Source organism: Hesperophylax consimilis, chromosome 23 (genome assembly GCF_061612785.1).
Source record: "Hesperophylax consimilis isolate HC1 chromosome 23, BYU_Hcon_1.0, whole genome shotgun sequence".
Taxonomy (NCBI): Eukaryota; Metazoa; Arthropoda; class Insecta; order Trichoptera; family Limnephilidae; genus Hesperophylax; species Hesperophylax consimilis.
The window spans coordinates 16417974-16433209 of NC_142858.1; the positions used below are offsets into that span (position 1 = coordinate 16417974).

At 33.6% G+C, this 15236-nt stretch overlaps 1 protein-coding gene across 1 annotated transcript; it reads right to left on the reverse strand.

Annotated features, from left to right (window-relative positions):
* Positions 1-2352: 2352 nt before the first annotated feature.
* LOC149412375 (immunoglobulin domain-containing protein oig-4-like) lies at positions 2353-9291 on the reverse strand. Its single transcript, XM_089645667.1, has 4 exons — positions 8986-9291; positions 8360-8431; positions 6082-6231; positions 2353-4836 (listed from the first exon to the last, which is right to left on the reverse strand). Exons 1-4 carry the CDS (start codon positions 9085-9087, stop codon positions 4678-4680), a joined length of 483 nt encoding a protein of 160 aa, XP_089501793.1. The 5' UTR covers positions 9088-9291; the 3' UTR covers positions 2353-4677.
* Positions 9292-15236: the final 5945 nt, after the last annotated feature.

Genomic DNA, 15236 nt, shown 5'->3' on the forward strand with positions numbered 1-15236 from the left:
ATAAAACAATTCATTGGCCTGGTATTTTTATAAACATATTGTCTTGTTTGTGTATCATTTATGATTTAAGAATTAGTGACATTTTACTGCAAGCGGCGGCAGCTTTCAAATAGGGCTGTTCGCTTTATATGTTTATGATGACCCTAGTTAAACCATTATGCCTAAAAATATTTGCCAATACCTTTCCCACCCCTGTCCCATAGTAATAAAAACCCCAAATAAAGTTTCATCTCCTTTAAAATAATTCCTTTAAAATATTTGTATTGTTTAAGTCACGTCTGTATCATTAATAATAGTTAAGTGCATTTTATTTATGTTAAGAATGTTGTTTGCCAACGAGCGGGTGGAACATCTTTATTTTTGTAAAACGTCCTTCAGAATTTAGTTTAAATACAGATACCTCCCAGAAAAAGGACAGTATTAGAGTATTGCTATAACGGGTAGGTACAGACGTACCTACGGAGGAGCGAGTGTTGAAATAACTGGTAGGTACATGCGTACCTAGGCAGTCAGTCGTGAGATAATTACTAGGTTTATGTAAACCTAGGGAAAACTGAAGAATAGAGGAAACTAGACCTTTATTTCTTTCAGTTTAAGTTTTAGCAGAGGAAAATAAGATCCTCTGCAATTATATTGTGAATTAATAAATTTATATGTCAAGAAGAAGAAGTGTTTTCCTGCATTCCATCTGACGGCGTGTTCTCGTACCACGATAGCAGAAACAGATATGTTTATCGACAAAACGACACAAATCAACATCAATACCGAAATGGTGATAATGTATAATAAATTTTGTTTTTATAATCAGCTTCGCTGGGATCTCCCGTGCTGAGGATTTCATCTACATATAATTCTAGTTTAGTAGTACGAATAATTCGTGTAGATGTATAATTACAAAACAGAAAATTCCTGAAAAATAAACAGCGATTCCTTGGAAATAAAAAATGATTTTGCTGTCAAGTATTTTTTTGATACGCGCTCTGTATGGTGCTGCAGGAACGAGAGGCGTTTTTTTAATTGAAGAATATAACATCGGATAGCAAAATGACATCTACATTTTTGACTATCTGTATGCTCGGGAACCACCGGTTAAAATCTTTCGGGTACGTGCTGATGCACCCTGTATATTTACTGTTATTTAAGTCAGAAGGTCAAATTATGAACGACACTATGTGAGCCTCAATGGATGTTTATTTTGACCTTCTTAGACGGTAAATATACAGGGTGCATCAGCACGTACCCGAAAGATTTTGACCGACGATTCCCGAGCTTTGATATTGATAAAAAATCGGCGTGAGTTCACGGTACAATAATAGGTTTCCGATGTTAAGGTTTGGTTACTTTAGGTAAGTTTATGTAGGGTTAGGTTAGCCTAGTTTATGCTTATACTTATTTTGATTTTAACCTTTCTTCAACGTTCCGTTTTAACCCTCTGCAAGTCCTGTATAATTGCAAGGACAGCAATTGAACTATTTTATTTACATATAATAACATTATATTATGTAGGTACCTACCGAATTAGGAAGATCTCCATTCAGAAATGAAACGTTGCTTGAAATGGCTTTAGCCGTGTTTGGTGACAAGGTCTAAATAGCCGGATACTTCTTAGCCTTTCTCTTTCACATTTCCTTTCCCTCTCCACAACATTCAGTCTGACAACATACACGGATTGGGGATGCAATAGTCTAACTGACTCCAGACGGTTGGGAACAGTTGGATTGTGTTGTGCGGTATTCATACAAAAAATAAAGTATTGTCAGGTTCGTCCAGAGATCGAACATATTTTTAAAATAATCCATATATTGTCCAGATATCGAACATATTTTAAAAATACATCCATATATTGTCCAGATATCGAACATATTTTAAAAATACATCCATATATTGTCCAGAGATCGAACATATTTTAAAAATAATCCATGTATCCAGATATCGAACATATTTTAAAAATACATCCATATATTGTCCAGAGATCGAACATATTTTAAAAATAATCCATATATCCAGATATCGAACATATTTTAAAAATACATCCATATATTGTCCAGAGATCGAACATATTTTTAAAATACATCCATTCGAATTTCACTTTTGGTTTCGGTAATGAATGAATGCAAATCTTGGATGCGGAAATCAACTTACTTCTCGACATCCGATCGAGCAGAAACTCGGCAGAAAGAATCGTTGTCGATGACATTGCATTCTTTCAATTATAGTGGAAATCACGTACACACACGCGGATTCCAGTTCCTGGGTAGGAAGGTTTAATCCTACTATAATAAAAAACTTAGATTTTTTCTAGATAGAAAGGAAATATAGAAAAGCATTGCAAATTAGTAGACGATGTCAAATAAGATATAATTATTTAAATTTCTTATTACTTTCAGGTCTTTTAGATATAATATTACATAGGTAAAAGGAAAAGTCCAAAAACTATTATATGTATGGAAGACAGATATATTTTACAACTTGCTTGCCCATGTTTAGCATGGATACCTATCTATTATGAATAATAAAATGTTAAAAAATATATATCGACGGTCATCGCGTAGTGACATCTACGAAAAAGGCATTTTTACTGATACTGTTACTTTTATGCATATAAAACACTATATGTGTAATAATAGGAAATAAAAATGTTTCATTTCCAGCCTGCAAACTCGGCCATCCTGTAAAATCCGGTTTATCCGGTGCTTGACGGCTACACCAAATCTAAACGCCGAAAACCATATTAATTTAACTAATTTGTCGTCCCTGAAAGGAAGTCACTTTACCACAATCTACAAATCTACCCTGATGATGGACACTGTGACGTTGTCCGAAATGTTGGGTAAAGAAAGAAAAAGCGCAAAACGGCATAATATCCCAAAAGAATATCAAGATAATACTTTAGGCCGTGAAAATCAGGAAGCACTGATGTGTGATATAAAGAAGACCGCGGAATTACATATATTGGTCTAGTAAGTTTACATTTAATTTAATTTTAGATTCATGACATTGATAATAAAGTTATTGCAGTACAGTCAAAACACTTATCCATGGTCTTAACATGTAATCAATTTATTATTATGAATTTATTGCTATTGATATTGCTAATAATTGAATAATAATATACCGTGTCTATCCCGAGTATAGTGGGATATGTAACTTGCATATTAAGAGCAATCATCAACAAACATACTAATATCGGTTGTCTGTGATGTGCGTTATACCTGTATGAAATTTCATTCTATGATCGCAAATTCGTTTTGAACTTAAAAGTAATTTTAAAAATTGAAATCATTATTTAAAGAATAATTTATACAACCGGTAAATTAAGTGCCTACCTATAATCAGAAAATTATTTCATTTTAATTAATATATTAAATATTACATATTTCAAATGCGTGTTTATTTTGATTATATTTTTGATGTTTATCAAAGGCGTTCATTCGATATGTATGTTTCTGATCGTCTCTCTATTTTTTTTAATTATATTATAAAGTATAGTGTATATGAGCGTCTATGTATGTAAATGTGTGTGTGGTTGTGATAAAAGGTTGGTAAAGTAAAGACGTAAAGCTAGAAACTGCAGATCAGATTAATTATTTAATGTAATCTTTGTTAAATTTCAGATAGCGTTGTACAAACGAAGTTAGCAGTCTATAATGGAGTGCTGATAGTTTATTTTATTTGGTTTTACGCCCAACCGGGCTTTTACATGGATTTTAATATGCCTAGTGAAATATAATATCAGTCCTGATGGGGCTGGTAGATCACGCCATACATTCCCATTGGGATTATATGGAGAGCGATATGCTGAAATAGGCCAAGCCACGAGAACATAGCGTGGTCTGTCACAGTATTGAAGTGTGGCAATGTGGCATGGAACTGGCAGAGGAAGGATGATAGAATGTGGTATAACGTTGTATGACTGAAAAATGTGGAGATGCGGAAAGAATGCGAGGCTGATATAAGCGTAATGGTTAAGATTAAGAAAGGGATTTTTAGATGGTATAGGCATACAGAAGAAAAAAGAAAAAGGTATGTAAAGAATGTGAAAGAAGCGAGGAGTGTGTGCAAGGATAAAACTTGCTGTTACGAAATACTGTTAATTTATTATAAATCTAGTCAAATTATTCATTTCCTGTTAAAAACGTGACTGCAGGCCTTTAACAAGCGACCGGTCAGTGGCTGAGTTGGCATCGTGTTTGGGTACCACACAGGCGACGTAGTCAAATATTGTCAGGTTATTCGTATCCCGGAAATGTTTTTTTTTCTTTTTATAAAAATAAAAGAATTGACAGAGTTCAAAAAAGTATCAGTTAAAAGCGAATGTAGACGACAGAACACGTGTTCATACAGATATTGATATTCATATGGAAAAAACTGATATTGTAGCATTTCGTCAAGAAAGGAAAGAGCACGTGTTCTCGATATATTCTGAATGACTAATATTTTATCAAGAAATTGCAATGCTATCACTTTTTTTAACAGGATCATTTTTGTCCTTGCGAGATAGAGATGTGTGGCGGTCTATCCTCTCTGCAAGGAAACGGCTTGGTTGTTAGTTAGTTAGGCAGCATATGCTAAAAATAAGATAAGAGAGATTTTGCTTCATCAAACTGTTCAGTAAAATTGCTATTTTGTAGATGTCTTAGTATAGTATACGTAGTGACTATCTAATGGTAAAGTAAGCTAATCGAAAGCAATCGAGAAATCAGTTTTGAATGATCGCCTGTCGATAGAGTACATGTTGTCGGCTGTGCACTCGTAAACCCCGGCGTCCATCTGCGTGGCAGGGTCTATTTCGATCTTGGACTTAACCTTGTCTTTGCCCATCCTCCATTCGTGCACCTGCAAACGATAAAAAAAACGATTATCATATTGAATCAGATTCTTTGTATAATTAATATTTAAATACCAGGAAACATTATAATATTTAAATCGTTTACAGTATACAATTACACATCATTCTTACGTTAATTTAACATCCTTACGTTCATTTAACATTATTCATTGAAATGATTTATCTGTAAAATAGAAATTAAAAATTAATGATGCCGTTGAAAATCGTAGGATGCAAGGCCAAAGGTAAGGAATGAAGAATCAACTCCCTTGGAAATATAGAATCAGATGTAGTGTGTCACGAAATTGAATTTATTCATTTAATTTAGTCATTAAATATTCATATTTAAAACATCGTCGTAGAAGTTTCTGGAAACCCTTACCCAAAACATGGAGTCATACCATAGAAGTCGCTGAATAACTTATCCAAAACCTAGCCCCCCTCAGCACAGGATCTCCTAGTGAGGAGGACTATGAATATAATCAACATCTATTTTTTATATATATATTCTTATAAAAATGTATAATATAGCTACTAAATAAAAAAAAAAAAAAAAAAAAAAAAAAAAAAACAATTTTTACACAGTGCATTAAGGCGACATAAGACGACTAACGGGGGTTTGTTCGACTCTCAAATTTATGATGAACGAATTACTAAATTCTCAAATGTTTCTCGAGGAATCCCAAAGGATGTAAGTTATTTATTTAATATTTAAGATGAATAAAAAAAGGACCTTATAATTAAAATATTTTATTTAAAACGGGCTTAAATCTTTATAAAACGTGTCTTTTAATCTCCAATACTTATTTTTTTAATAATGCCTCCTGGATTTCGATTTGAATTTTTTTCATCAGGGCGATACTGAGAGAATCTACCACTTTGAGTCTTCGTCACATCATGGGGAGCGACAAATACAAATTATCCAATTGATAATCCAGGGGAAACATGACGCAATACGTATTAGAGAACTACGCTACCCTTTTGAAACTTGTACGTATATAAATTGTACGAGGTAAGAGCATGAACATATGTTGGGTGCGCGTTTGAGGTGCTTCCCTATTATGCACCGGTGTCGAATGGATCAATGACGCTAGTTCCTCGGAGCATCTTCCTTTGTAATACTGGTAGAATAAGGACAGCATACCTACCTGACGCCTGTGCTCTAAAGATTTATCCGCTTGTTAAGATAGGGAATCTGATAGCCAACAAAAATGGTTACGTTAGATTATATTATACTAGGTTAGGGTACTTACGTGAAGATATAAATGTGAGAATATTTCGATACCATCCTTGAACCAAGTGATGTGTGGCCGTGGGGAGCCCCTGGCCACGCATAGGAAGGCTATTTTATGTCCCAGGACGTATTCATAATCAAAGTGTGATGCAAGCAGAATTTTTGCTCCCTAGAAATAAATAAAAAATCTTAAAACTTACTACTTAAAATATTTTATGTGCATTGGAGAAGGAATGCGCATTTTTAAAGCAGTCTTTGTCTAATATCACAAACATTGCACATTAATGAGAATTAGGCCCAAATACACCATTATAATCACAATTGATTTCATACGCTTTAATTTGCCATCTTGACTGATTAATTATTTATTTGTTAGTTGGGAGCGGATTAGTGCGTTGTACAGCGGAACCATTAAAGAGGAGGCGTATTTACAAAGCCTAAACCGTTTGGTATAAGGTCGGTATCGCTGTGCAAAATCATTTACAAAGCTTATACCATTTCAGTTGTGGACTAGATAGAGATTCCATCGTCTCTGCTTACCCACTTCCTATTACTAAAGTCGTCACCACTGAAATGGTATAGACTTTGTAGATGATTTTGCACAGCAAAGTCTCCCCTATTTCACTCGTCACCATTAACGTAACGGCATAGGCTTTGTAAATACGCCTCCTGTGAATTCTACTTCGCATGTCATCACTCACAACTTCAATATAATATTTGAAAATAAATGTTCGATTGTGTAGTGGTGTACTGTATCGTAGAACTACTGCGGAGTAAAAAGGGAATGCGGGCGGGCGTTCCATACAAATTTCAAACCAAAATTTCGCATTTGGCTAAACCACATCTGACTCGGCCCGACTGACATTTGGCGAATATAAAAAACATATTTTTCAAGAAATGTTAAAGGTTTTTCAAAACATTTAAGAAAAGTGAAACCGCACAACAACACGGCATCCCTAAAATAGGGAATGTTGAGAGGCTGAAGATATTCGGGAGGAGAAGGAGACGAGGGAGAGGAAGGTGGGAAAGTACCTGGCTATTCAAATCTGGTCACCAAACATGGCCAAAGCCATTTCAAGCAATGTTTCAATTCTGGATGGTGCCGCAAATATATTATTAATGAGTAAATTGTGAAATTTAATTGCGCAAGCCTGGATTTGAACTCGCAACCTCTGGCTTGCTAGACATGAGCCTTACTCCTCGACCACGGAGGCCGTCAAAATATTATAATACATAATATCTTATATAAAATACTATAAACACCATAATTCCACAAAGTACTTTTTCTATCCGTAATGTATAACAAAAGCATTCCGCAACATTTATTCTGTAGGACACAAACAAAATAACGCACGCTAGCATAAAATATACATGATTAATAACAATAATATAAAAACGGCAAACATTTCAATTCCTGCAGACAAAACAAATTGTGAACATTGCTCGGCATGATCTGAACATACGCTGGAAGACACGAGTGGACGCAAGATTAATGATTCCGCAAGAGTATCAAGGACCCTGTTAACGGACCCCGATCGGGCTATGCAAACATTAAAATAGACGTCTGTCGTAGTTGAGGCTGATCTATTACCGCGAGGGGCATGACTCACCAACACCCCAACAAACAGTTGCCTGTTGCGCAACTAGACAACACGATGCTAACATGACATTACTTCCACAAAGCTGGCAACACCTACATACGCACATATGCATAGTATACACAACATGTTTTCGTCGTTTTATTAGAAATGTGGTGTAATAAAAACAATCGCTATTTATTCAAGCTATTAGAGTTATTTTTTCAACTACCAGAACCTTAATGTCTTGTTTTTTACATAAAATTGTATAAATACATTCGCACAAACCTACATAGTTAAATTTATTCGTATAAAGTAATTTAATCGGTTAGGCATGGAACTGAGAGAGGAAGGATGGAAGTAGACTGGATGCTGTAGAAATGAGATCTTTGAGGGGTAAATTAAAAATGTAGAGATGCAAGACTGATGGAAGCATAACGGTTAAGAAAGTGACGGAAGAAAGGAGTATAAGGATTCTATTATGTCACGAATATGAACGGTGGAAGAAGTAGGGGGTGTCCGAAGGAAGACACAGCACGATCAAGTGAATTAAATATTTGAGTCAGGCCATGTCAAGAGTCGGAATATCGGAAGGTGAATACGATGTTTGAAGGTGAATGAAGCAATGAGTGTATGCGGAGAAACAGCGTAATGGTTAGTTAGTTATTTAGATAGTTTTATAAAGAAAGCATTGAAATTGGTGTAATTTTTTTCGCTTACATTGTTGTTGTTGTAATATTGATCGGAGTCCGTGTCCCTATATTTCCCAGTAATCGGTAAGCCGATTTGAACCTGAAACGTAAAATAACGATATTAATGCTTCTCCCGGGCATTTTATTTGAATGCATAATGTTTATTTCGTACCTTCGCTTGTTCTCTAAAACCAATTTCTAAAACTTTTATGGTAATAGAATATGTTTAAACCCAATGGTTCAATTCAAAAGATTTTTAAGATTCTAATATTTCAAAATTACAAAAAATGGTTTACTGTACACTTATTTGATACCAGCATAACCTCGTACACAATTTATTATACAGGAAGATAAACTTTAATATTTATAATAAAAGGCACAAGAAAGATATAAAGAAAAAAATCCAATGATATCTAAATTTAAATTCACTTATCAATGAGTTTTTTTTTCATTTTAACACGTTGAAGAAAATAGAACACAAATTTGTTTGGATCCAGGTACAATACTAAACATACTTGAAGTTAACCACGTCTATAAAGTAATTATTATTTAAATCAATTTATAAAGTAATTATTATTTAAAAATTATAAAAAAACACAAAATAAATGTTTTATTGGTATTATTTAAAAAATAGACACAAATAAATCAGCTTACCCTTGATTTGGTTTTACTTATTTTCCTTCCCCTACGTCCGGCGACTTGATTGGTGTACAGTAGCAAAACGCCACAAATGATCACCATCGCAATCATCCGCATTTTCGGAAACTTTCAGGAACTTTCGGAAACTATCAGGAACTTTCGGAAACTTTCTAGGACCTCCGGGAACTTACAGGAACTTACAAATCGATTTTAGCGATATTGATTGTTTCAGTGAGAACGTACGAACGGCCAAACTGGTGTAAAACCTTCAAGTGTTAGTGTTTGGATATGTTTTGATCGGAGCTCACTCCTGCGCTTCGGATTCAATTGAGCATCCGCCGAAGCGGGACGGGCACTCTCGTTAAGCACCGACTCCTGGTGCTCAACCTGTGTTACTCTGGGGAAAGCTGTTCCAACTCTCACCGAATCTTCTTCTTTTTTTTTTATTATTTTTTTTATTTCTATATAATATTTACAGTGTTCACATAATTATTTATATTTGTACATGATACATTTCAAACTTATAACTATAATAATATGTTTTGTGTAAGGTAGGTTTGAGAAGGTGAAACTGTATGTGATTAATATTGTATGTTTCGTGAACACCTCACTAGGAGAACCTGTGCTGAGGTGTTTACGTGGTTATGTATAGGTGTGACAAGTATTTATGTGTTGTAGAAGAAAGTTTTTATTTTTTACAAGTTTTAATTTTAATTATTATTATTATTTTTTTTTGGTTTTTGTAAATTGAATATTCATAAAATTTTAATAGTTTTTGTAAATTGAATATTCATAATAAATATGTAAAAAAGAAAAAATAATAATATATATTGAGTGCATATATTTGTATTGTAAGTGTGAGTATAGTTGGTAAAATCTCGAAAAACGTGTTTATTTATTATACACTTTTTATGGTTTAGTTATGTTTGGTTTGGAGTTATTATGTTTTGAAAAAATAAAATATCTTGGTTTTTGATCCAGGCTGTGATATGTTTTTTGTGAATTTTTGCGGATGTATTTGCAGTTAGTAGTTGCTTCAGAGTAATGGGCATACAATTAAACAGTTTAGTAGCGTAGTATTGAAAGTGTCTTTGTCCGTGTGTGGTGTGTGTTATCGGTATGTTTAGTGTTTTATTTGTGAAGGATCTGGTTTTTAACAAAGTTTTTGGTTGAATTGGCATATGGAGTTTGTGTTGGAGGAGGTGTAGTAATGCAGATTTGGCATAAAGTTGTCTTATTGACAAGACTTCTAATGTTTTGTAAATTTCGCTTGATTCTGTGTCGAATGGTACTTTTAGGATTATTTTAATTATCGCCTTTTGAATTTTTTGGATTGGGTCAATTGTCATTCTTGTAGCACTTCCCCAAGCTAGTATTCAGTGGCAATGGATTGACACAGTGCAAAATATATAGATCTGAGTATTGTTAGAGGGAAAATGTTTTTGATGGACTTCATTAGGTACATGACTCGTTTTAGTTTATTAGTGATGAAATTAATATGGTCAGTCCAGCGTAAGTGTGTATCAATAATAACCCCTAGGTATTTTATTTGTTTTACCCTTTCTAAACGTTCGCATTGGCAATTAAATGAAGTTTTTTCACAGTCATGTAGTAATAGGTCTATGTTAGTTGGAGGTTGGCCTCTTTGTGTTATACTGTGTGTGATGTATTTTGTTTTAATTGTATTAATGGTAAGAGTATTACTGTTTAGCCATTTTTTTACAATTGATAAACTTTTTTCGGCTATTATAAATATATCTTTCCATGTGGCTGCTTGACACAGAAGAACTGTATCGTCAGCGAAGGTCACGATTTTACCTTCAATTTTAATGTCACACAGTTCATTTATGTAGATGAGGAATAATAAAGGGCCAAGTACACTCCCCTGTGGGACTCCGTATGTAATTAAAAGTGGTTCACTTGTCTTGTTGTCAATTTTAACTTGTTGCGTTCTCTCAGACATAAAGCTTTTAATTAAGTCGAATTCTACACCATCAATGCCAATGTTTTTTAATTTCTTAAAAAGTTTTTCGTGTGAAATTGTGTCGAAGGCCTTACATATATCTAAGTAAATAGAAATAGCTTTTTTCTTAGCGTCAAGATTATGTGTTATAAAGTCCGTTACATCAGCTATTGCATGTTCTGTGCTCCTGTTTTTCCTAAAGCCATGTTGGTTCATCGATAGTATTTGTTTTGTTTCCAGATAGTGTTGAAGTTGTTTTTTTATAGTTTTTTCAAGATTTTTCGAAATGGTATTTAGTAGCGTGATAGGTCTGTAGTTGTTTACGTTATTTTTTTGTCCTGATTTAAAGATTGGAATAACAAGACCTTTATTTAGTAAGCTAGGAAAAATTCCTTCTTTAAGACTACGATTAATTAAGTATGTGAGTGGTTTAAGTAGTTGTTGGCTTAATGTTATGATAGTTTTAGAGTCTACACCATCAGGTCCCGTAGGTGTGTTATTCTTTAATGTTTGAATTATTTTGTTGGTATCTTCAAGTGTAATATTTCGAAATGTGAAGTTTCTGTTAATATTTTCATTGTTGATGTTAGTTGCATCGTTTTGAGGTTCCTGAATATCTCTGAGAGGTGACGTGTTTTTGATATTTTCAGCTAGGTTAGCTCCGATGTTTATGTAGTGTTTGTTAATATAATTGAGGATATGTGTAGGATTGTCGTGGAAGTGGACTTCTTCATCATCAATAAGTAATTTTTTTATGGTGTCATCTTTGTTCTTCTGTGAATGAGTACTCTCCCTCAGAATTGACCATACGCATTTAGGGTCATAGTTTGCTGTTATTAGTTTGTTTCGATAGTATAATTCTTTAGGTTTACGTATTATCAGAGAGTAAGTAAAAAAAAAAAACTTCAAAAGTACTGTTTTTTTTTCAGGTAGTCTTTACTTAAACGAAGACTATGTTTAGGTATTGAAAATTATAGAGTAAAGGTGTATATATATAAAACAGGATAAATGATTTTAAGTACAACCCGTAAAATCATTCCTCCTCATGTACCCTTGAATACTGATACAGGAGAAATATCTTGGGCTGTGCATTGATAAATACCTAAATTTTAAATAGCATATTCAAGATATTAAAGATAAAATCACCCCCTTAATTAGCGTATTTAGCTGGTTATCATATCTGATTGAAATCTGGGAAAAGGCATATGAAACATATTTAAATGAACTACAGGTAACACACAATAAAGTAATCAAAAAGCTATTTTAATTCAAACCGTGGAAGTCACAAAAAAATGTGGAAACGAAACTGTTAACATTAGGAAAATTATATGAAAATAATACATGTCTCCTATTATACAAAATAAATAATATACTCCTACTTACAAATACAGAACTCATTAAAAGGTCCCAAATACACACACACACTTTACACGGCAACACGATAACATACATGTAAACACCATACATACTCACTATGGAAAACAATCCATTGGTTACGAGGAGGCAACGTACATGATTGCCTTAATTGACAAAATTAATAAATGGATAAAGTATAGGTACATAGCACATCTAATACTTATTTTTTTCTTTAATTTTGAAATATTTTGTGTTTGTATGTAGAATTAATTTATGTTTGTGATTACTCTTATGTTTGCTTCACTATAATGTAAATTGTTAACCTCGATACAGTCCTAGTGAGGTTGATTTTTATGCGAAAAAAAAAGTGTTTTATGGATAGTGAGATGCAATAAATAAATAAATAAATAAATAGTACTCTATCAGCAAAACACTGAAAGTGAATAATATTGTTATGTAATGTCTTTATATGTAATGTATTAGTTATTTCTAGTTAAATAAGTGAAAATGTAATTTTATTTTATCTAGAATAAAGACTTTAAAATATATATACTGTCGTAGATCAAGGTTCGTAAAAAACGTAATTAACAAGGTTGGCTTATACTGGCACTTTTCGGAAAAAAAAGCAAGTTTGTGACCTAGCTTGAAGTCTAGTTGTCTAGTTAGAAGTCTAGTAAGTCCGAAAGGAACGATCTCTTTCACTTTTCACTAGTTATATAATTATTTTTTTGACTTATGTAGGTTTATACATACTATAACACACTTTGAATACATCACAAAAACATGATTTTAACCACCGTTTAACACTTCTGGTCTAGAGCCCCAAACTACTTGAAAAAAACCCTTGACTCTTTTGATAGATTCTCCTGTCTTAACAAACGGATTTCATTCTTTGGAGCACAGCCGTCAATTGGAAATGCTGTCCTTGATCGACCGGTATTTCTGTAGAAGATACTCCGAGGATTGTATCATTTATCCCATCAGCACCGGTGCATGGTCGGGAAACTTGACTAACGCGCGCCCAACATTTATACCTTGTTGAAATTTTTTTTTATCATCATCAATTTTTTTTTACATCATCAAAGCGGAATTAACACTAAAAATATTCCTGCTATTGTTCTCTTTAATCCGTACATTAGTTTTAAAATAAAATAATAGTATTAATATTACCAACGCATTATGATGCTACTTGTCTTGTAATAAATTCAAATCACCCAGTGGAAAATGAGCTTCTAGCTGCGTCACGACTTTCTGGCCAATCACCGCTCTACCCTTGATGAGCGAACCTTGTTAAGTAAATTTTCTACGAACCTTGGTCGTGGATGTGACAAGATCAAGGATTATTTAGGAATTTACGGTTACTTACGTACCGAATATTCTTAAATATATTTTTTCGGAAAAACCTAGAAGTTTTTATGTGACTCGGTTAAGAGTACCGTTTGCTTAGAACCAATTAGATTGCGGCATCTTCAATCACAGGTTACAAATACATTTTTAATTCATCTATTAATAACAATATATGTATTATTAATATTAAATCCAGATGTATTATAGTAAAACTACTTTGTATTTTACAAAATGATTTAAAAAAAAACTTATATAAGGTTTAATTAGGTGTGCGAATTATTTTTGTGTTTTTATCAAACTAAGTCACACAGTAACAGATTTATAAATATATATTTTCATAAATAATATGATAGCCTACGTGGTCGAGGGGTAAGTTCTTCAACTACGAATTCGGAGGTCGCTGGTTTGAATACCGGCGTGCGCAAGTGAATTTTATTTAGTATACATTATCCTGATGGAGAAACCATTGGTTTTGAAACATATTGATAATTTTTAAATAGTACTGTAAAAAAAAGTTTGTTGTTTTCAATTTATTATTATTTTTTTAAATTATGTTTTATTATGGCGACTATTTAAACATTGTACGAGTACATACAACATATGATGTTAAATATATGTATGGTAATTTGTATTTCTTAGTCCTCCTCACTAAGGTGACGTGTGCTGAGGCGGACTAAAGTTATTAATTTCTGTTGTATTAGTACCTTAATCTAGCGGGCTAGAGCAGAGAGAGAACTGCTTACATTAATAAAAATCAGGAAAATTTCATATCTGGGTCATGTACTTCAAGGGGAGAAGTATCACTTGCTCCAGTTAATATTGAAAGGCAAGATAGAGGGTCGCAGAGGGCCTGGTAGGAGACAAATGTATTGGCTGCGAAATATACGAGAGTGGACCGGCATTAGAAGTGTGGAGAAGCTATTCCGTGCAGCGCAAGACAAAGAGACATTTTCTTGAGTGATCGCCAACGTCGGGGGGACCTGATACGGCACATAAAGAAGAAGAAGTACCTTAAAAATTATATTGTTAATTCATATAAGATCATACGAACTACACTAAATTTGTGACACTTTCCAGAGTGGTAGATACTCTTAGTATAGCCCAGAGGAGAGACCACCTTCAAAACCAAAACGTTGCTTGAAATGGCTTTCGTCATGTTTGGAGACCCGATCTGAATAGCCAGGTGATACACCACCTTCCTCTTCCCCATATCCTTCCCCTCTCCACACTCTTCAGCTTCACAACATACCCCAATCTGGGATGCCATAGTCTCACTGTTTCTGTATAGCACGAAGATTGGGACTCTTGTGAGGTTATCAATAAAAAAAACTATTGGTTACAATAAATGTTCGCTTGCACCAGAAATGTTTTGAAATAATTGAGAAGCGCTTTCAACGAGCAATCATTGAATGGGATGGAAGAATTGCTGTATGATCGTTTTAACTTGTTGAAACAAATCACACCATGACGCCGATATAGGTACACAACACACCAATCCAATAAAAACTGCGCTCATTAAATTATGTCCAGGACAATTGTTTTTGTACTGTTTTTTTTTTACATTTACTTTACACAGGAGGCCTCGAAGAAAATAATTTCT

Bases quoted from the DNA above. Each gene is read 5' to 3' on its own strand.
- LOC149412375 (XM_089645667.1), bottom strand. From the start codon at position 9,087: ATGCGGATGATTGCGATGGTGATCATTTGTGGCGTTTTGCTACTGTAC. The intron at 8,432-8,985 runs GTAAGCTGATTT...TTTACGTTTCAG, and splicing joins TAAGTAAAACCAAATCAAGG to GTTCAAATCGGCTTACCGAT. The intron at 4,837-6,081 runs GTAAGTACCCTA...TATCGTTTGCAG, and splicing joins TCTCACATTTATATCTTCAC to GTGCACGAATGGAGGATGGG.